Source organism: Lygodium microphyllum, chromosome 19 (assembly GCF_053477565.2).
Source record: "Lygodium microphyllum isolate KBCC chromosome 19, Lygodium_microphyllum_v1.1.10, whole genome shotgun sequence".
NCBI classification, from domain to species: domain Eukaryota; kingdom Viridiplantae; phylum Streptophyta; class Polypodiopsida; order Schizaeales; family Lygodiaceae; genus Lygodium; species Lygodium microphyllum.
In genome coordinates this window covers 58,571,987-58,594,787 of record NC_141153.1, presented here as the reverse complement: position 1 = coordinate 58,594,787, position 22,801 = coordinate 58,571,987, and the positions used below count along the sequence as shown (strand labels likewise).

General features: G+C 45.8%; 1 protein-coding gene across 2 annotated transcripts in view; it reads left to right on the top strand.

Annotated features, from left to right (window-relative positions):
* LOC148019920 (Beta-ketoacyl synthase) overlaps nucleotides 1-17,310 on the top strand; it is a 112,001-nt gene extending 94,691 nt beyond the window's left edge. For both annotated transcript variants that reach the window (XM_087700130.1, XM_087700132.1), the window contains exons 11-14: nucleotides 15,555-15,615; nucleotides 15,694-15,776; nucleotides 15,869-15,940; nucleotides 17,079-17,310. In XM_087700130.1, the coding sequence (XP_087556256.1) occupies nucleotides 15,555-15,615; nucleotides 15,694-15,776; nucleotides 15,869-15,940; nucleotides 17,079-17,240 (378 nt within the window). In that variant the 3' untranslated portion in view covers nucleotides 17,241-17,310. The remainder of the gene's footprint in view (nucleotides 1-15,554; nucleotides 15,616-15,693; nucleotides 15,777-15,868; nucleotides 15,941-17,078) is intronic.
* The last annotated feature ends 5,491 nt before the right edge of the window (nucleotides 17,311-22,801 follow it).

Here is a 22,801-nt window from a genome sequence, read left to right as displayed (position 1 = left end):
TCCTGTCCCACTCTCTGGTCCAAATCTGCTCTATCTGTCTCGTCACCTCCTCCCTCCTATAGATCGAGTCAAGGATCCGATAGGATCGTGTATCTAGGGCGGATGCTGGGGGGTCAAGTGTTAGGAGAACCGGGCAATGATCGGATAACGTGGTGCCTGCCAACTGCTCAGTTTGGCCTCCACGAGAGCCTCCCCACTCTCCCACATAACACTTGTCCAACCGCTCTAGCAGGACTCCACCTAGCCGCCTGTATCCCCAGGAGAAGTCTAACGACCTCTCCCTCTTGTGGAAGGCAGGGTCTTTCCAAGCATCACGTGCTCCGACTGCAAGCCATGCCTCCTGCTCCTCCTCAGCCATGCCCTGGTAGTTTCTTCCTCTGCCCTGCTGGTCCTCCAAAGCCTCCAGGTTGTTGAAGTCTCCTCCAACAATCCAGGAGTCCACCTCTGGGAGTCCAGCTGCAATCTCCACCCAGAACTTGCTGCGTGCCCTAACCTCCATAGGGGCATAGACATTGAGGACTCCAATACATGAGTCCCCAATATCCAGTCTGATCCATAGGACCCTTCCTGCCACTATTGTCCCGTGGTCTCGTACACAAGTGGTGAGACTCGGGCCAATAGAGGTGCATATGCCTCCATTCCTGCGGTGGACACCTATGGTGTGCTCCCAGTAAGTGTGCGAGCTGCCCAAAAGTACCTCCCCAACCCGCTGAGCCTGGGTGAGGGTGAGCTTGTGCTCCTGCAGAAGGAAGATGTCGATTCGTCTAGCAAGGGCAGGCTGCAACTCCTACCGAACAATCAACTTCCTGGAACCACATGCCCCACTGTAGTGGAGACTGTTCACATTCCAGGATGCAAGATGTAAGCTCATGGGGAAACCTGTGACTGACCAAACATGCATCTGTTCAGTGTGGATGCTGTTGATGAGGAGGAGAGACTGCGAGGCATGCAAGTGCGCTTTGCCGCCGGTCTAGATGGTGAACTCCAGTCCCCCATGGTGGCCCTTGGCTGGACCATAGGGGTGATAGATGCTCCAGGTGGTATTATCAATGTATCTATCAGCCATGCTGAAAATTGCGACTCTGTACAGTGGTAGAAACAGGCCGCTTGTGCCGGGGGCCACTTGATTACGTCCCTCGGAGCTCTCCACTGTGGAGGGGCTCGAAAGATAATGCTCAAGTGTGGGACCTCGGCACCAGCCCACTAGTTAATGTCCATCATGCAATCTGGCCACTGTTGTGCAAACAGTGCTAATCCTTCATCTCCCATCCACTGGGAGATGTGATCCGCCACCTGACTCTTCAACTCCTCAATCTATGTAGTCGTCCACTCCTCTGAGTAAGAGGACTGAAGAAAAAGGTGTAGTTTGGTCCATCTGGTGGTGCTAGTAGGTGGACCTTGCCCCTCCTTGACTTACGAACCATGAAGATCCCCACCTCTAGAGGTAGTGGGAACTCTCCGCGCTCTGCAACTCGCAGGTAGGACCATGGGCCACTGTGGAAGAACTCTTGTGGCAACAGCTGTGCCTGTCTCGGGAAAGTGTAGTGAGTGGCAGGGGTGGATGAGCTGGTGGCTGTGTGGGAGGGGGAAAACTTCTGGTGCGCGGAGGGGGTAGGTGTGTGTGGCTCATCACCTCCTGTGGGAGGAGGGGGGGTGGGTCTGGGGGGGTTCACCTGACCTGGGTGCGAATCAGGGGGGGTGCTCGGTAGGGGGGGTGATGGGGGGGAAGAGGATCGAGGGATCAAGGGATGGATGGAGATGCATGGCGGATGTGGGGGGAGGGGGACATGGGATGTGGGGGGGGGGGGCTGGCTGTGGGAACTTAGGCGAGACAGTTTGTGGCACGGGTGGAGAATGTGGGGGGTTGCGGTCCTATCGGGTGGGACGGATAGGGGGGGGCTGTGGAGTGTTCTGCCGAGAGGGGGTCGCTCGCTCGCCAACACCCTGCTGACGAGGCTAGGTTTGAGGAGCTGGCTTCGCCCCTCCTTGCCGTCTCCCTCTTTGTCGTCTCTAGACCCGTGTGAAACTGTCAGCGTCCACCTGCGGACGTGTGGGCGGAGCCACCTTGGCTCCGAAACGCGTACAAACTGTTGCTTGATGCCCAAAGTCATGGCAGCGCAGGCACTGCCCTACTTGCCCAGTCACAATGACTTGCTGCCTAAAGGAGTGCCCGCCTGTCTCAATCTCTAGGAACTGTGGGATATTCTTGACCTCTTTCACTGCCACCCGTACCTTTGGGACTCCTGCTGTGCTGTCACTGCATCCGCGAAAGGTGCAGGAAGGACAGTGCCGAAGAGCCGTCCAAAGTCTTCCACCAACTAGCGATACTCAGTCGCCAGGCCGGGGAAAAGAAGGGTGACCGGGTGTGTGCCGAAGAAACCTGTTGTGGAGTGCAAATGCCTCCACAGTAAAGCCACTATACCAAGGGACCATGTATATGACCCCCTTCGTGGATGCATATGGTGAACTGGTGAGTAGCTCGCGAGCTGCGTCTGTCGAGCTGAGCCGGACCATGAAGATCCCTTGGCCCAATAAGACCGCCTCCATGATCTGCGCTGTGCCGATGCGCAGCGCGGAGTGAAGCCAGTCTCGAAGCTGGGCCCTGGCTGGGGAATGTCCTACTACCTAACGATAAATCGCTGTTTCCATTAGCTCCAGCTCCTTATCTCGGACGGCTAAGAGCTGCTCCTCAAAGAGGACTACGTGCAAGGTGTTTTACTGGGGGGCACTCGTTGAGTGCGCCGGCGTCTGACCATAGGTTTTCATTGCGCGTTCCTTCTGGGAGAACCTACTTATCACGCTGCTGTGCTACTGGAGGGGGAATTGCTGCAGGGGGAGGGAGCAACAGGAGATGGGGGGGGGGGGCGGGGATTTTTGTTTTCGATGGCGGTGGTGTGATAGTTTGACAAAGGGCCAGGCCTCCAGGCAGGATAGCATGCGGGGGCGGGGGGGTTTTGGAGGGAGGAAAAGATAGGCGGGGGCGGGGGCGGGGGCGGCGGCCAGGGGAGAAACAACGGGGCTGGGACGGGCGGGACAGGTGCCGGGGGGGGTGGGGTGGTGGTGGCAGGTGGGCGTAGGCGGAGGGGGCAGGGTGGGCGCAGGCGGTGCGGAAGACGCAGGCGGTGGCGCAGGGAGCTGGCGAAGGCGAGGGGGATGGGGCGCAGGCGCTGACGAGGGGGGGGGGGGTGGCGATGGTCTTGGCGATGGCAAGGGGGGGGGGGGGTGGCGCTAGCGATGGCGCTGATCCGGCAGGATGCAACGATCAGATGGAGCGGGTGGGGTAGCTTGCGCGACGTGACGGGGTTGAGCGTTCTCTCGTGGGGATTTTGAGAGGATTGATGATTTGACACCATGAGGTGTACGTTCCCGTCAGAAATTTCTAGTGTATTCTCGACAGTGTGCAAGAAACTAAATTTTGGTTTTTTTTACATTCTGACATAGATCCTTACATGTGCCTTGCATATTATAACTAGCCAGCTCAATATGAGAGTTTATCGTGGAAATACAAAAACAATGCTTATATATTTTCAGCAATATGCTTATCACTCACAGCTTGAAATCCTTACCCTAGAGGGCATGCTTATGTTACTTGAATCAACCTATAAAAATCATACCCTCAACTCATCTATGGATACAACAGGGCTGCTCATCTTTATTTTTGTTGCAAGCAGGGTGCAACATGGCTTGTAGTACCCTTAAATGAACACTATTATCAACTTAACACTTCATAAAAGTCTCAATTTTCATAGAATGATCAAATATAGAAGACAATACAAGCATTTGGTCCTGATGGTATTCCATCAGCCTTGTATCTTCCTGCCCCACCACCACCACCACCACCACCACCACCACCCCTCCCCCCCCCCCCCCCCCCCCCCCTCAAACGGCCCCCGGCCCAAAATCAACAAAAAGCCTTTTCAGATATTTACTATCAAAATATACAAATAAAATTATTGACAGGCTTTCATCAGCTTCCCTCCCTCCAAGAATGGATTGATCAATGGAGAGGTCCAAAGCTCGCACAGAAGAGGCAATGATACCCTCCCCATATGTCATAGTAGACCACACATTTGTATATGCAGTGCTCCGTCATCCGGGCTGTCGGCTACAAAGCTAATATATTCTATCCTTTGTTGGAATATCTGTCCATCTACCTATCTCTATCCTCGGCCATTGGGAGGAGGTGCACATCTGACCAATAGCAGTTTGCAAACCATGGGAGAAGTGCATGTCCATACATTGTGGTTAGACAATAAATCCATCCTTAGAGAGATGTGGGAGGTGGCCGCGGTAAAACCCCATCTTTGGTCGTAGAGAGGCGGCTAGATCTAGGTCCTCCTAGTATCAACTTTGAGAATGTCAGCCCTAATGACGGAATCCAACTCAAATTGGTTGAGAGGATGTATAGGACAATCCATGCTATAGTCAAAAGATAGGAGCCAGCTGCCCATGTAAGCTCATCCAAGTGGCCATCTATGAGTACCCCAACATTTCCTCTCACCCGTCGCTACTGGCTATTTGGAGGAGGTCAATGCTAGATATCTTGGGTGTGAGAGCTCCCATAATCTATATAAGAAAGTCACTGCAGTAAGATGATGATAGGGTGTGGGGTGGAGGGCTTACTCTTGATCATGTGTGATATTATCATTGTCAATGGCCCTTATGTGACATCTGAGCCATCATAATTGTCTCTCTTTGGGCCAATCTAATCAGTGGGTCGTCTGTGGTATAGGCTGCAATCCAAACCTCAGCTCCATATAGAAGAGCAAGCATGACTAGAGTTTCAAACAACCATAGTTTGGTGCAAGGTCCCTGAATCTGACTCTCAGGGGCCCCTACTGCTACATAGCCTCTTGCCAACCGGCCCTCAGCTCCCCTCAGTGAAAATATTGGGCGTGAGAATGTGACTTCCAAAAATACATACTGTCTCACATGCTCCACTGCATCTCCACAGAATGTGAATAGATATATAGATATAGTCAACCATAGTGCCGAAGTGTTGAACACTAGGACCTTGGTTTTTCCAAGATTCACTGTGAGATCTCTATAACTACAAAAGGCATGTAGTGCATCTATCTGACACTGCAAGCCCTCTGTTGAGCTTGAAATGCGTGCAATATCATCAACATATAATAATGTCGATATTAACACTCTAGCTAGGCTAGCTCCAACTCCACCTCTCTTATCGATGTAGTTAGGTACCTTGTCTATGTATAGTCCAAATACTATGGGTGAAAGTGGGCATCCTTGGTTTACTTCTATGGTGTTGTCAATCCTCTTAGACACCCCTCTAGGTGTGTGTATATGTCATGTCATTCTCTTGTATAATGATGCTCCGCCGCATATCCTTTGCACTCCAATCTCTTGCCATCTTTGCATGAAACGTGCTTGAGGTATTGTGTCAAATGCCTTACAAAAATCCACAAAGCAACAAAAAATCCTCCTATCTCGAGCTTGGCCCTCCATAATCATTTCCTTGAGTGTGAGGGTATGGTCCAACCAATGTGGTGTATCCATGTCTAAAACCGGCCTGCCCCTATGCTCTCCTACTTGCATCGTCACGCATGCATTGAGAGCATGCTCCAATAGAGATCTGTATATCTTGACTGGTGTGTGGCTGATCGTGATGGTCATGTAGTTACTGGGAACCAAAGGGTCGCTGCTTTTTAATTAAAGAGTAGGACCATAGTATGGTTTACCAGATTCTAGGGAACCCCTCACTTATTGCTCTATTGGACATATATGCCAATATGGCTGCCACTATGTCACATGCATGTAAAAAGTGCTTTAACACTAGATATGCTCTCCCATTTTGTTGTATGTCGATCGCCTCTCTGGCTATCTTACTATTGAAGAAGAAGCATTGTGTTGGCCTATGCACTTTTGGAGGCTACATGGGTGTTTGTCTCAGTACACTGTACAATTATCTCCCATAATGGGACCAAGCATCAAGAGATGTAATATGTACGGGGGGTTATCTCTCATAAAACATACTCCATGCTCTTTTGGTATCCCGTCCCAAAAATAATTAGTATCTCTATCTCAACTTTTGCCAAGTAGTCTTACTTCTTCCGCACAAGGCATCTTAAGAGCATCCTTACTTGGCAATGTGTCAAAATGCCCAAAGCAATCTCTTTTTGTAGGCCTGTGCGAGTGTCCGTGCACTCATCATCATCCAATCATTTTGAGGGGTTGCATTGCATGGGGGCAAGGTGTGTGGGAATGTGTACATAGTTGAAATATGTAAGGTCTCTACCAAATCCTTCATTCATTCCTCTAGCAATCTGCTCAAATCTAGGATTTGTAATCTATCATGCAAAGAGCTACTGTATATATTTGAAGTCCCCTTTTGCAAAGTGGTATCTAGGGTGCTTGGGAAGATATGGTATTGTGTCTCTCATGTGCCTGCAAGAGATTGTAAGGGTCAAGATGGCATGACCCACTACTATCCTAATTGGTCTCCTTGAGATCTCAAAGTTCCTTTGTGTGTATGAGAGTGAAGTTGGCCTATGAGACCAAAAGGTTACATACAAAATGTGTGGGAAGTTTTCCAAGTCCCAGTAAAGCTACTATCTAGTGTTATTGTGAACTAGATGAGTAGGTACAAAATGGTATATAGACTCGATACAATCTAGATGCACTTCAAGTGCAGTGTGGAATTGCTCATGGAGTGTGGTCATCTTAAGATGTCCTGCATGGGCCTGTCTAGCATGGAGAGGCTGAAGCGGTAGGGTATGGCTCCCCAATGGCGTTGGAGTATCCACTATATTTGTAGGTGATGTCTCCTGCAGGGGTGTGGGCCTGTTGGGTGTGGGCAGCGAGCTCTGCCTCTCTCTGTAGCTCTATCCAAGGTGACTCCTCGGGGTGGGGCCGTTGGTCGGTTGACAACAGTCCTTGTTGTAGAGGGGGTGGCCGAGGGTCTGTAGAAATCTTGGAGGGTGCATTGTTGTGTGTTCCCCACTGTTTGGTCCTAGACCTGTAGAAGGTGGTCTCTATGTCAGCCCAAGGCATTTCTGGTTGGGGAAGTCTAGTGTTTGGGAGAGTGGCCCAAATCCCTCCTTGAAGAGACAATGGAAGTGGCCTCTGATCTCATAGTACATTGGGTATCTATGTTCTTCTGTCTCTGGCTCTAGTTGATAGAGTTGGCAGATCTTGTCCTTTGGGGGGAGAGAGTCCGCTCCGTATCTGCGTGTCTCGATCCATAGCTGGTGTGATGACGTACGGAGTTGCCCGATGGCACTTCAGACCTAATGGGACAAGTATACATCCATGTATCTCGGGCGTATAATGAAGCCGTCAGGTGTGAGGTGTAGGAGGTGCTCTCGGTAGAAGGCCATCTTCTTCCCCAGATCCTCGGCCTATAACACCCATGTCCTGGCTATGTGTAGTTGAATAATATCCGCCTTGATGACGCGGTTCAGCTCCTCTCGGCAGGTGGGGGGAGTCAGACTATATTGTAGGGGCGGGAGGTGGTCCATGTATAGCCCATGCAACTGTAGCTAGGCCTGAGTATGGGCATACCAGCATTTAGTGTCCCCTTGCGATGCAAGTTGTTTGGATGATTCTAGTGCGAGACAGGAGTACTTGTGTCGCGGTAGGTTCCAAAGCCTATGTAGGAAAGTCACCGTCGTCTGGGATAGGGCCTTTGCCACTATAGGTGGTGCTCCCAATTCTGCCCTCACGATCTCGTGTGGTACTGATGGCTTACTCCTGATCAGTCGGGAGATCATCATCACCAGGGGGCGTTTCATCGAATTCGACGATCGTAAGCATTCCCCTCCCTTGAATCAAACTGTGGTTTCCAGTCAGCGCTAGACTAAAAGACAGCTATAGACTGTCCACTGTTTCTGCACCTACGCAGACAGTTTCCACGCAGTGCCAGAAGGAGGTAGTCCTAGCTCAGCTTGGACTTCTCTAGTTAGGGTTCAGAAAGGCATTTGTGATTGGCATCTGGTTCTGCTATGGAAAATCTGCAGGAATCTAATGGTATCAATATAGCCTTTCTTGATCAATAGATTGGGCAAGGGAATGACAAAGACTTGGCAGACTCGGATGGTGATTCGTTGGCTGAAGAACTCGGGTCATTGCTGGACGGTGATGAGATGGGCAAACGTCATAGGATGTCGGTTGAAGAACTGGTTTTAGGCCCCCCAATTTGGCCTCAGCCGGCCTCAGCGAGAGGTGCATGTTTTGTGCTCACAGCGTGATGGGTATCTTCAGTTCATTCTAGCCACTGCCAATCATCTTATGTCGGATTATGTCCATGTTAATTAGGGTAAAGCTAACTCATTACCGGATGGGGGTCAAGTAGTTGTAGTCATGGGAACCGACCTGGTCTTATAGCAGATTGCTGCTTTCCATGAGAGGGCATTCATATTCTATTTTACTGGAAGGACTCCTTTGATCTCTAGAATTCGTTCTTGGCTGCAGTCCATGCTTGTCAATTTTGAATAGTGCTCAGATGATGCTTCAGGGCGCATGCAGGTCCCCCTGGTTGAAGAGATTTATGATGGTCCGAAGGGGTTCTTTGAGGTGGAAGTATAGGCTCTTATTATGCAATGCATTCCTTTGTTTGTGGATGGGTAGCTAGTTCGTGTGGTCCCTTGGAGGCCCATGGCTGAGCTTTAGGAGGTGCTGAGACAGGCATGCCCAATTTGGGTAGAGGTGGTCGATTTTCCTGCACATCTCTGGAGACTCCTCCCTTTGGTTTTGAGAACCCTTGGGGAGTTTTTGGTGGAACCTCGGCTGGCTTCCCGCAATAGAAATAGGGCATGTATGCTTTGGGATACAGGGAAACCTCACTTGACAAAATTTCGTTTTGAGATCCCAGGGTTACAAACGTTGGTGTATGTGTTGAAATGGGATACTTTTGCAAGACATTGTTTCAGATGTGACTAGTTGGGCCATTTCATTTCGGAATGCGACAAAAATACGGAGGTAGTGCAGCGCCCTATGGATCCAGACATGGAAATGCAAGACCACCACCCTCATCAGATGATTCAGCAGCCAGTAGCTGATCCAGAGCAGCTCTTCCAACATGGTCGTGATGAAGGTAAGAAGGATGTTTCCCACATTAGTGGGGAGCATGCTTCGCTTGCGGTTGTGCGGAATTTGTCTCCTCAGGAGGATTCTTGGATCACTATGGTTCATTGTAATGCTAGATAGGATTCTTGCTCGGCCACCGCCCCCAATCACTCAGACCTTTCAATGCAGAGATAGGGGGTTTTATATGAAACCTCAATCTTCGCATGATTCGGCAGTGGAAGATAAAAGGACTTATTGTTCTGCTTTGCGCTTCGATGCATGTGGGAGGCTTGTGCCTCCTCCGGATGTTTTCCGTTCCCAGCAACTGCAGTTTCCTTCTCGTGCTTCGATTGCAGGTTTGCAGAGGGCAAATCTTGTAGATGTTATCCGAAGTGAAATGGAGAGATTCCAAGATGCCAAGGCTATTGATGTAAAAGGGAAGAGGAAAGCGGTGGTTCAGTAGTTTTTCTCATTTGTGATATTGATCATGAAAATTGCTTTGTGGAATGTGAAAGGTATTTCTTCGGGCAACAAGAAATATCGGTTGTGGAAAGTTGTGTTAGCTGGAAATTGAGATGTTTTTTGTGTTGTGGAGTAGAAAAAGCATGGTTTGGCTGGATCTTCTTATGTATACAAGGATTATGCGGTCTTTTTTAGTGTTGAAGCTCTGCTTAAATCGGGAGTTATGTTGGCCGTCAAATCCTCCTTGCAACCATTGTTGGTTTCTCAGGATCCTTGGGGACAGTTTGTGATTCTAGAAATAATTTATGAGGGAGAGGTTTTGTGGCTTGTAGGCGTGTATGCTCCTACTGCAAGGGAACGCCGTCAGCTTTGGGATGACCTGCATTGCATTGCCATGGCCCGTCAAGGCTTTGTCATGGGTGATTTTAATGCATGTGTATTTGGGGATCAGGCGACTTCTCTGCATTCAGTTATGGATGGTCCTGAGAGACAGCCTTGGGATGCTCTTGTAGCGGTGTCTTTGAAACAGGACATGTGGTCCTTGCATTTGCTAGAGTGATTCTTTTCTTCCTGCAGTCATTGATATGTGGGTGGAAAGATAGCATGTTTTGTTAGATCATTATCCTTTGGTCTTGGAAATGAGCCACAGACTTGTTCATGCATTTAAGGCTCTCCTTGCTCGTCTGCCTCTTTGCTTTAATCAATATTTCCTGCAGCAAAACCAGTTTTTGGATGGTGTTTAGCAACTGATAGCTTCTTTTAGCTCGAGGGTCCTATTTGGAGGGATGGAAGCATGGGCGGTTTTTAGGGATAATGCGTGAGTGTTATCCCGAAAATATGGTATTCAGCATGCTTCCTCTTTTCGAGCTGAATTGTAGCATGCCCAATCTTTATTGGCCCATTCCTTGTCTGTGTGTCAGTCTGGGGATTCCAATCTCATTCCAATGATGACTTGCTCACATTCATTGAATGGTTGAAAGGTAGGGTTCGATCTCTTCAGGAAGAGGAATATGCAAAATACAAATTGCTGGCCAGAGCCAAAGCTTTACACGATAATAACTGTCAAACTCATCAAATTTTTGCTCATCTGCATCAGAATATGCCCGGGAAAATATTGTGCGCTTAAAGGATGGGCAAGGTGTTATGGTGACTGATCCTGCCTCCATCATTCGGATGAGTGTAGACTTTTATAGGTCCTTGTTGGGTCCCCAAGAGATTCTTTCCGATGTTCTCTACTCGAAGATATATTTGTGACCTGGTTAGTAATCAAGTCAAACCAGAATGGGTGAACTAAATGGAGGCTGATATTTCAAAAGATGAAGTGGAAGAAGTGCTGTCCCACTTGCCTCGAGAAGGAAAAGTCCTGGCTGGGATGGGCTTCCTAATGAGCTGTTTTCAGCCCATGTGGAATTGCTTAAGGACGCATTAACTTGCCTATGCCAGCAAGTGTGGAATTCTGGTATGATGCCTTCAGATTGGAAGACTACTGTCATTAGGTTGTTGCCCAAGGTTCCCTCTCCAACCTCTTTGAAACAATGGAGACCCATTTCTATCATGGGATCTTTATATAAAATCTTTTCCAAAATTATTGCCAACAGATTGGAGAAAGTATTTCCGCACCTAGTTCATCCACATCAATACGGTTTCATTAAAGGTCAGAATATAATGCATAACATTTTGAATGTTCAACTGGCAATTGACTATGTCAAAGCTTCTGGCCAGCAGGTTGTTATGCTTCAGCTCGATATTGAGAAGGCATTTGATCATGCTAGCTGGTCTTTTTTGCAGTAATTAATGTCTACAATGGGTTTTGCTCCCCGTATGATTTCTTTGGTTGATATCATTAGTGAGGGTGCTGTCGTTCGTATTACTCTTAATGGAGGGATTACAGAGAAAATTGCCTTATCTCGGTCTCTTCGGCAAGGCTGTCCTCTCAGCCCTTTGTTGTTTGCTTTGGTAACTCACCCGATGCTCTCATTATTGGATAAGTTGGCAGCTCAAAGTGAGATAGTTGGCATATCTCTTTCCTACGGTGCCCAGCTTGTGGGTCAATCTTTGGCAGATGATTCTTTTATGTTCCTCAAGGTTGATCACACTAATGTTAATCGGGCAATGGTGGGGTGGAATCTTTTTGCTTTGGCATTGGGGCTTCATATTAATACTTAGAAATCTACCCTTCTCTCCTATAAGGAGAATGATCTGTAGGCCTTGGGCTGGAATGGAATTGCGATCCCAAGCGGCAATATAACTAGACACTTGGGATATCCTATTGGTGTGGAGGTAGCCCCCCGTGCCTTGCTAGATTGGATGGCCTCGTGGATTCATGATAGGTTCATGTATTGGAAATCTCAGAGCTGGCCTCTACTTGTCAGACTAAAAGTTGCTCAATGCATTATGATCAATATGATTTCGTTTTTTTTGCCATTGCTTCCTTGGACTAAGAAGTCCCTTTTGAAATTGGTTTAGCCTATCAAATTCATGATGTGGAAAAAGAAAGGCAATCGTTTGGGTGAGGTATGGATTTATTGGCAGCATGTGACTACTCCGAAAAGAATGGGGGGTGCAGCTTTGTTGGATGCTAATTTGCATATGACCGCTTTGAGGAGGCTATCCCTTTTGCAGGCTCTATGTATATAGAGTCATCCTTGGTTAGATATTGTCAAATTCTTCATAGAAAAGACATGCATTTCTCATAGTAGCACAGTTATTCATGCTTCCTGGTGGCATGTGCTTAATTCCACGAGGCCTATTAAGGTTTCCCAGTTTTTTCTCCTTTCTCATTTGATTGCATCCTGGCAGAGATGCTATGGTTTGCAGTTTAACGCCCTCTTGATATTCGTAAGGAAAAAAATTTGCGCAAGCTTCTTCAAGGTTGTTGGATTGGCCGCATAAAGATTTGCAATGAGACAAGTTTAATCGGATGGCTTGGTTGGGGTTGAAGACAGTCCTTGACGGTGTTATTCTTGGGCAGTCCCTTATTTATTCTTTCAGGCGTATTTGCGAGTACTTTAGGGTGCCCCGTGCATATAGTGACATTTGGTCATCCATACGGGACAGTCTTTTGAGGTTCTCTCCTTTGCCTGCATTACAGCCATTGTATCCATGGCGTGGCTGGATGTTTGTGCTTCTTGATGATTTTGAGAAAAGGTCAGCTAATTAGATATATTATCAGATGGTGGAAGCCAAGAGATGGGTCACTGGGAAAGTTAATAAATAATGGCATCTTCAGGATAGCAAAAAGAAGCGGTGAGAAAGATTTATCCAGCTTTGGAAGTCTAAGGTTCCGTATCAGGGTAAAGTGTTCATGTGGAGGCTACTTATTGGGGGTCTTCCAACGGGAGATGTGCTCCATGCTCGAAAGATCTCTGTAGGTCGTGTTTTCTGCACTACATGTGATGAGACATTGTTTCACCTCTTTGTCTCTTGCCTTGTTGCTCGACAGATCTGGAGTTTCATTTCCCAAGTGTGATTCTCGGCGACTTAGCACCACATACCAGCCCATTCATGGATTATGGGAAATATGTCCTCTATGTCTTCTTTGCATTTAGATTATTCTTGCCTTTTTCATTTCCTTAGATGGACAGCCCTGTGGCATATATGGGGTACTCGGAATGCCTTTATTTTTGATTCAGCATTGGGCATCCATGGGCATGTGGCCCCTGTGCGTGGTTTAGTGTTATGGCAAATCTCTTCTATGATGTCAACTGACTTGGTTCTTCCAGATATTACTGCTCCCTGGTTGGCTATTGTTTACTCTACTCCTACTGTCCTTTCTGTGTGATTTATTAGTGCTCCTCTGTCTTTGGCTCTAACTGGCATATCTGGCATACGCGCTCCTCTGATGGGATGATCTATATGTGCCAGTCTCAATCTCTAGCTGATGTGAGGAGGTGCGCAACTGGCCAATAGTACATCTGATCCCATGGGAAAGGTGGGTATCCATGTATCTCGGGCGAGCAATAAATCCATCATCTGTAGTATGAAGGAAATGCTCGCGGTAGAAAGCCATCTTTGTCCCTAGCTCTTGCCCTGGCTTCAACCATGTTCGTCTGATATCCAACTGGGTAAGATCCATTATGATGATCTTGCGAATCTCTAACCTACCCAGATCAAGAGATGGTGCATCAAGGGAGTACTGGAAGGGGGGTAACTTGTCCATGCTAAAGCCATGCAGCTCAAACTAGGCCGACATCTGTGCATCTGCCCACAACTCTCTCATATAGTGCCAAAATACCCCAACTGAGCTCTTTCGGTACTCCCATGGCATGCAATCTATGTATCAGCCTGTCTCTCGGTACTGTGTCAAAGGCTTTGTGGAAGTCCACAAAGCAGCACTAGGTCTGTCGGCCATGGGTCCTTCCCTCCTCAATGATCGCCCTGAGTGTGAGGATGTGATCCAATGTGGAGAAGCCTCTCCTAAAGCCAGCCTGTCCCTGTGCTCTAAGACCCCACATCTCTGCCCACCTGCTTAACTCATGCTCAAGGATGGAAGCATATAACTTAGCCAATGTATGCCCAACCATGATAGTCCAATAGTTACTGGGTAGAGTAGGGTCCCCTGACTTGAGGATAGGCACAATAGTGTTCGTGCTCCAGTTTTCTGGTAGGCCTTCACACATGGCTCTGTTAAACATGTAAGCTAGGAATCCTGCCACCAAATCTCTAGTATGGATCAAGTGCTCGGCTACTAGTCCATCATGATCTTGTGCCTTTCCTCTGCTAAGTCTGTCAATGGCCTCTCGGATCCTACTTTCTGTAAAGAAAGTGGTGGTCTCTGGACAAGGCTCAAGTGGGTCAGGAAGAGGTGACTGACCCTCCACAATATAGAGACTAGTTGCATACTCTTCCCATATAGCGGTGGACGTAATAGGTGTGGTCGGGCAATGCTCTCTAAAAAGCCTCGAAGCCTCTCTAGAGTCCTAGCTCAAGAATAACTAATATAGGTCTCGCTCTAGCTTGGCCAAGAATGTTCTCTTCTTCCATTGTGTGAGGTGTCTAAAGAGTATCTGTGCCTGTTTGTGGGTAGTGGACCCCAGTGCTATCTCTCTCTGTAACCATGCTCTGGTCTCTCGGCACTCTTCATCATACCAGCTGTTCCGAGGTGTCCCCCCGGTGGAGGCTCTTTGTGTGGGTCATGAGTGTGGGAAGGCTACATCTGCAGCGATGTGTAAGGGTCTCACTGAATTGCTGAGTCAGCTCCTGTAATGGAATGTCGGGGTCTGGATCATGTAACAATCTAAGGATCTCCGCCTCATAGGTATCCTTTGTCTCTCTGGAAAAGAGGTATCTCGGGTGTCAGTGAGCTGCATGATGGGTCTGCGTGTCAGTGAATTGGAGGTCGATGGTGAATGATAGGTAGGCATGATCCACTGCAACTCCGAGAAGGCGTGGGGATAGTGAGAGGTCCTAGATGTAAGATACCAACGTCGGTGGGGCAAGAACATAGTCTACTGTGCTGGTACCGTGTTTATGAGGATAACATGTGAAGGCGCCGGATTGTAATTCTTTTGTGATTTGATATGATATAATATAAACACTCATTATGAAAAAAAGAGAAGCCCCTAAATCCCTAAAGACAGTTGATAGTGGCAGAGAAACAGCCTCTTGGTTCACTACAGCTAGCCTTAGTGTGGATGGAGCCATTGTTTATTTGCTACAGTCAATGGCGTTGCAAATGTCGGTCATGGTGCTGGAGGAGAACAAGTTGGTTCAGTGACTGTTGCCTTCCAGGGCTAAGTCATAGCAAACGATTGATCCACTGGCTGAATGCTGTCTAAAAGCTATCCTTACACATCAAGGATCTTGTCACAAAACTCCTTGTGATCATAGAATTGGTGGGTATTCACAATTGGCAAGAGAAGAAACTGCTAAGGGGTGGGTCCTTACAAATTTTTTAGGCTTCAAGTCCTTGCTCTTGGGACTTCAAGGGAATGACTATTTTGCTAACTCAATTCATATAAAGCTGAGTTTGGGGAGGGGAGTTAGTGCCGTGACTGCCTGGTTGTTGCACCTTTTGTAATTATGTTTCTTTCCTTTAGATGTCTAATTTTTGCTGTTTCTTTTTGCAGGCAGGGTTGAGGCCAGAACAAGTGGACTATGTCAATGCACATGCAACATCCACACCCCTGGGTATAACTAAGTTACAATTCTAAACTTTTTTCACTTCTCATTGTGCTGGTCAAAGCTCAAACCCAATGATATCTTTAGGGGATGCTGTGGAAGGTAGAGCAATAAAAGCATTATTTGCTGAGCATGCACTCTCTGGAAACTTGCTTTTATCATCGACTAAGGTACAATTTCTCTTTAAAGAAATAACTTAGCAGCTACAACCTTAAGAATATTTCTTTTCCTGCCTTTCAATTCTTTATGTTTGGGAAACCAGGGCGCAACAGGTCATTTACTGGGAGCAGCGGGAGCTGTTGAGGCTATCTTTTCAGTGCTAACTGTTCATCATGTAAGAATAATGTTCTGTGCTTTCTATATTGGCAATGTAGCAAATATTGATTTTACTACATTCCCGTGTTCTAAATAAGAGACTCCCAGTTAAGAGAGCGAATTCACAATCATACAGACAGTGGCTGGACATAGAAGGAGAAAGCCCTTAAATTGGAAAGAATTCCTTTAACGTAAGTCAAATTTGTTAGTAGTCCACACTAAATACAGGGTGTGATGATTCCATTGTGGTCTAGATGTTGGCATTAAGAAGTAAACATGTCCTGTCCCTTATTGAATTTTTGGTAAACTGTGTCTCTTTTTATGGTCCCCATATGTTGGTCCATGTAGCCATGCCAATGGTTTGCCAGATAACACAAATGGATTGGGTGCAAGGGCCCCATCTGTAGGACGCTGCACATCTAGCTCTATGTACATGCCAAACTGTATGATTGGAATGAGTTCTAGAACTGCCTAGTTCTTCCCAAGACCCTGGTAGTAGTCTGAGCATCCTGAATGGTTCAATTCTGAACCCTTCAGGAATCATGGATCCACTTCTTGCATATGAATTCCAACATCCAGAAAATTACAACCATATGACAGAGCCGTAGGTGATATACTTCAAGTACTGTGGGCATGCATCCATTTCTTGCATATGAATTCCAATGTTCAGAAAATTACAACCATATGACAGAGCCTTAGGTGATACAGTCATTGGAAGCCCACAGTTGCACACAGGCCATTTATAGGAGATACTCCAGCCCTCCTAGAGTGGTGGCATACTTAATCCCTACTGATTCACATCAGGGTTGATTGGAGCCTCTTTCCTATCATTAACAATGGGTTGGTACATGCTTTTGCATAGCAACTAGCATCTTAAGGAATTGCCATTGGCATTCAACTATACCTTTAAGAGTTAAAGTCAGGGATACTGTTTTTATGAAGCTTTGGGAAAATTACTTTTTAAAATTCTTTCTTCAAAAAGTGAGATACAGCACATAGACACCCACAAGGGGTGCAAAAATCTTGGTTTAAGTTCATAGAGATGTAATTTAAAGAGGCTGGAAACTGCATTTTAAGCAACTTGTGCTGTGGTAAAATGTATAATGCTTAAAAAGTGGAAGTTCTTGATTTGCCATCTAATGTGACTGTCCATCCAGGGTGTTATTCCTCCAACTTTAAATGTGGAAAGCCCGGATCCGGTCTTTGAAAGGGAGTTCACACCATTGACCAGAGCAACAGAAAGGCCTGTATATGCAGTATTGACGAACTCATTTGGTTTTGGGGGTACTAATGCATCACTTGTATTTACTGCACTTTAAGTCAAGTTACAATACTTTGTCATCTTGTCCTATGCATGTTTAAGGTCTCTTAGAAGATGCTAAGACTTAATACGACCACTTCTCTCTCTATGTGTGTGTGTGTGTGTGTGTTTGTTTGTGATGCTCACACTCTTATTTGAAGCAATTAGAGTCCTAAACTTTTGCATACCTTTGAAGCTGTTGTTAGTAGTCTTGTGTGGTCATCTCCTACCTGTGAGCCTTAGTTTGAGTCAGATGAGGACATTAGGAGCTCAGTCATTTTATTCGTCTATCATTTTATGTGTTTTAGGCACTTTGCATGGAGGGCATATTAGTGCATTTCTTTTTGGCACTTTTGGTTGTCTTGTGGCCACTTTATTACCAATTGTAGCCCTAGTTTGTTTGTATATAGGCGGCCTGCCCTCCCACTCTCATTATCCATCTTTGATCCTTTGTGATCACCTAGCCCTCTTCATTCATGATCAGCCAGCCCCCCCACTCTCATTATCCATCATTGATCCTTCGTGATCAGCTAACCCTTCTCATTCTCTCATCCCCTTGCTACCGTCTGGCACCCACACTACTGGGTAAAGCTGCATGTTGGGGCTGACCATTGCAGCCTTGTACCTTCAGCCATGGCAGTCACATTGTTCCTTCTCTCACTTGCATTCTCTATTTGTCTCCTCCTCTCCTTGTTCACATTCCTCTAGAGTCTATCCATTGTGCACTCTCACATGGTATCAAAGCCTCACGTGGAAGCCAGAGATCTCGAAGAGGAGCATGCTGTCCGCAAAAATCCCAGTTGGGCACCATCCACACACGTTGTAGACCTTGCTTTTGGCATCAATCTGTGCAGGGCGGCCTGTTTTCAGCCCATAACAGGCTGTGTTATGCACCTGGGCAGCTTCTACTAGGCTGGGCGGCCTGTTTACTGCTCATTCAGGCTTGTGTTTTGGAAGAAACACCCTCTGTCTGCTCTGTTTTGGGTCTGCTGGACTGGACGGCACAATTTCTGCAGGAACACACCCTTTCATTACCTGCCTTTTCATGCAGGCAGCTCATCTGCCTCTTCATTTTTGCTTCAGGGCTAATGTCAGCCCTTCTCCTGCTGCGTGTTGTCCAGGGGAGGCTGCGTATCAATCAAAAGCCCTGTTTTCTGTGCTGTGACCTTCAGCTGACCTGGGCGGCAGATACAGACTTGGGCAGCATCATACAAACCTGGGCAGCATGCTACTGACATGGGTGACCATTGAGACCTAGGTGGCCTCTTTTTCAGGCAAGCAGCAGGGAAGATTTGCGTTTATTGCAGGCTCACCCTTTTTGAGCATTCTTGGTCCTTTACCAGTGGCTGCAATTACAGGCTGAAGATCTGTTTTCCTCTGCATTTACTTCTCCCTCTTTTTGGCTGGCATTGTGTGTTCCCTTCGACATTGGATACTCCCTGCTATACCTTGCCTAAGTCAGTCTTCTTTTGTACCACGGCTCAACAGACTCCGATTACCCCCGAGGACACCTCTTATTGGTCATTTTTCATAATGGCAACATCTTCTTTGTTTTCTTGCAGGTACTTTATTGAAGGACATCTATGGCCAATGTGTATGCTTTGGGGGATTGTGTGGTTCGGGATGATTCGGACCAACCACCACCCTATCCCTCTTTCCCACTATATTCTTTTGGGGCTTCTAGTCCTCGATTGGCATTGATGACATCTCTTGTGTAGGTGCTAGTCCTACCCTCTCTACTTGCATCCAACAAGTTGGATGGGACGAACTACCCTCTATGGTTGTGCCGCATGGAGTGCATCCTCGACAACTATGACCTTTGGGATTTTGTTACTGTCCCTATACTTTGACCTATTGGGGATTCTCATGGTGTAACCATGGACTCCACAGCTTTTTGGGATTAGTTGAATGTCATAGTCCGCTCCTCTCTTTTTGAGTTGTATAGATTTTGTGCTCGTGCATGTTAGATGTATTTGCACCATTGCAGAGGTTTGGAGGAGATTGACATCTCTCTTCCGAATCCAAATATTTGGGCATTGATTATCTCTTGAGTTGAAGCTATGATAGCTTTCTGTTGTAGATTCCCTCACAATGAGGGATCACATCCACAGGATGGAGGAGCTTCGGGATGAACTTGCACCCCTTGGTACAGACATTTCTTTGAAGGACCTAGTTGTGATACTTCTCTCACATATTTTGTCATCGACATATGTTGTGTTCTACACCAGTCTTTTCATCTCTCGTAGTCGAGAGACTCACTTGGAAGGAGCTAGCCCCATTGGTGCTTGAGCGGGATGCATGTCACAGTGAGGTCGATTCTTGTGGAGCTCGTGCACATGGCCATGCTTATGCAGCTTTATCTTCAGGTACATGACATGCCAAGTAGAAGAAAGGGAAGAGGAAGAAGTTGGAGTCATCTTTTGAATCTAATATAGATTTTGTGGGGAAGCGTAGAGGATATCCCACATGTCCTCATTGTGGAAAGACCTCACACCCCGAGAAGTGTTGGAGGAGATACTCTCTCCTTCATCTCGGAGTGAAGTGTAGATCTACATCGGAGCCTTTGTCTACCTCTATTTCGTCACCCGCCCTTACCATAGAGTCCATGTTTCTACACATTTATTAGGTGGAAGAGCCTTCTTCGATTGTTTAGTCTTTTGAGTAGCTTTGGCTCCTTGATAGTGATCATCGAGTCGTATGACTCCCCGAGGTGATTTGTTGCTGGATCTTTGTTCGTTAGAGCGTATCGTCACTGTTGGTGATATCTCTTCGGTGCCTATTAGTGGTGTTGGTACCTTACCTCTATTATTTATTCGTCCATCGAGCTCTATGTCTGAGGCTTTATATGTTATGAACTTGGGCTTTCCTCTTCTCTCAATTTATGGCGTTCCTTGACTCGGGACCTGTGTTTCTTCGGCTGTCTTTGTTGAGGATTCTTCTACAGGAGCCACTTTTGTGATAGGTTGGTAGGAGAGGGGGCTATCTATGCTCCATCCCCCTTCCATTGTGTAGGGCTCTCTGAGGTAGCTTTCTATTGGCACACCTATGCTCGATTGTGCACCATTTATCCTACAGGTTCCATCCCATCCTCGTAACTCTCATCCCTTTCAGAGGAGGACGATATTGGTGATGCGATTGTGGTTTTCTTGGCCCTTTGTATTTCGGAGGGGGATTTCTGGGATCGTGAGGAATTTATTTAGGATTTTCAGTCTACTATGGGCCTTTGTTTTATGCGGCAACCTCTTTTCTTCATCATCCCCTTGTTGCTTGGCCCTTGGTCTCCATTGTTTCTACGCAACTTACGGTGCCCTCGATAGTTTCTCGCTATCGTCTCATAGCTGGGTTAGAGGCTTGGGCCACCCATCTTTGGTTCGAGTTTTAGGAGTGATCCTTTGGAGGTCTCTCCGTTTCCATTGCCCTTTGGTGGCCTTTTGCTTGATTAGATTTTTATTTGGAGAGGGGGTCTTGCTCCTTGGTTGGCTTTCTTCATCGATGGACTTCATTGGCATTGGCACTCTTCTGCCACCCTTGGATTTGCATCTCCTTTGGCCTTCCACCACATCCAAGATTTGAGAGGAAGGTTGGTAGTCATGTGTATCTTGTGTGGTCATCTTCTACCTATGAGGCTTCGTTTGAGTTATTTTTTTTTCATTCTTTATATGGAACTTTTTAGGATTGAAATTTTCACTTTTTTCTTAGGCAACTAATCCAATTTCATGGCTATATGATTGATCTTTCCATACTTGTATATACCTAAGTCTTACTTCTAATGTGAGAATTAATTGGTGCACACTTTAACTTTATGGTACTAATCAAAATTGGGTATAATTTGTATGGCTCCCAATTATTAATATAAAATATTGAAGATAACTAGTAGAATAGTTTCAAAATTTTGTTTCAAAAATTTATGGAGAAATGTGCTTTGCAGTTAACATTATTTCTCCTAGATGAGTTTAAGTCTTATGGCACTCATGTCGAAGGTGGGTCTTTGTAGTGAGTGTTGATGATGAGAAGTGATTGGATAGTTGGTGAAGAAGCCTTGCTAGAGGAGAGACATGTATTGTTGTTAAAAAAATAGAGCTAAATCAAACCATGCATGGTTGTTGGTGTCTAGTATATTGTGTCTCATGCTAGTTCAACTCCCTATGCTTCCTACGACTTGAGTGCATATTTAGATCTCTAAGCTTTGTTGCCTTTGGTTGCTCTAACAAATGCCTCTATCAATTTGGTTTAAGTTGTAAAGATTCATACATTGATGAACTATTGCATGCAACATAAGCTATGATGAGATCCATCTTATAGAGTGTGTAAAGAGAGTCCTCTAGGTAAGCCATTTATATTTATGAGGCTAGCAAATTTTCCTTGAAACTTGTGATTTCAATTAGCATCTAGAAATTGCCTTGACAAAAGCACCTTTTTAAGGGAGAAGAGATAGAAGAAAAAGGTACAATGTTCTTGTATAGTGTTTTCTATTTGTAACTACTTAAATACTTCATCAATGAGGAGATAAAGATGGACTCATGAATTGTCAATATGCAACTACTTGAATCGTCTTCATCTATGCGGAGATAAGGTCCAATATGCAACTACTTGAATAGTCTTCATTAATGAGGACGATCTCATGAATTTCCAATATTCAACATCATAATCCATTATTCATTTTTTTTTCAATGTGTATATTTCTCTCGCTCCCAATCTCTTAATCGTGTTTTTAAACTCAATGTGTCATGACTTAATGCAATTTATTTTATATATCCAACATCTGTTATATTGTGCAATCGCACATTTTCATTGAAAATTATAATAATTTATCATCATATATGTTTGTTTCTTGATTGTGAATCGTGGTTGTGAGCTTTAACAAGAGATAATTATGTGTTTTTTAATTGAAGTTTACAAAAATTTGTTTTTTGTGTTTTTTTTTATTGTAAATTATGATTGTGAATAGTAATTGAAAATAGAAATATGGCTCTCTCTCTCTCTCTCTCTCTCTCTCTCTCTCTCTCTCTCTCTCTCTCTCTCTCTCTCTCTCTCTCTCTCTCTCTCGTTTTTAAAGTCAATGTATCACCATGCTTATATGCTTATTTGCCTTTATTGTAGAGAGTTTGTGATTTGTGTGAAGATGGTGTCCAACGTTACCACAACACTTTGTATTTGCTTTGATAGAGGTTATAACATGTAGTATATAAAATTAGATGCCTTATCAACAAGAACATTGTCATTTTTAACTTTTGCAATCAAGCATGTGTAGCCATGTGTATCATGCTGTAGAAGTGAAGGCTTTCACACTTAGTCATTGATGTGCTATGGGATCTTAAGAAAAACTTACATTTTTGCTACTCGACTTGAAAATGCATTCAAGATGCTTGAAGATATGAGGGAGTTAGCAACATTCTCTATATTGAAGAAGAAGCTAGTGCTCTCGAATACAAAGTGGAGAGAGGTGGCATGCTCAAATGAGAGAAATTACAAATTCATTGAAAGTTTGTAAGTTTTTTATCTCTATGAACTTTTCTCTCATTGTGCTAACTTGTCTCTTGTGTTGTGGACTTGTCTCTCATTGTGCTATCTTCTCTCATT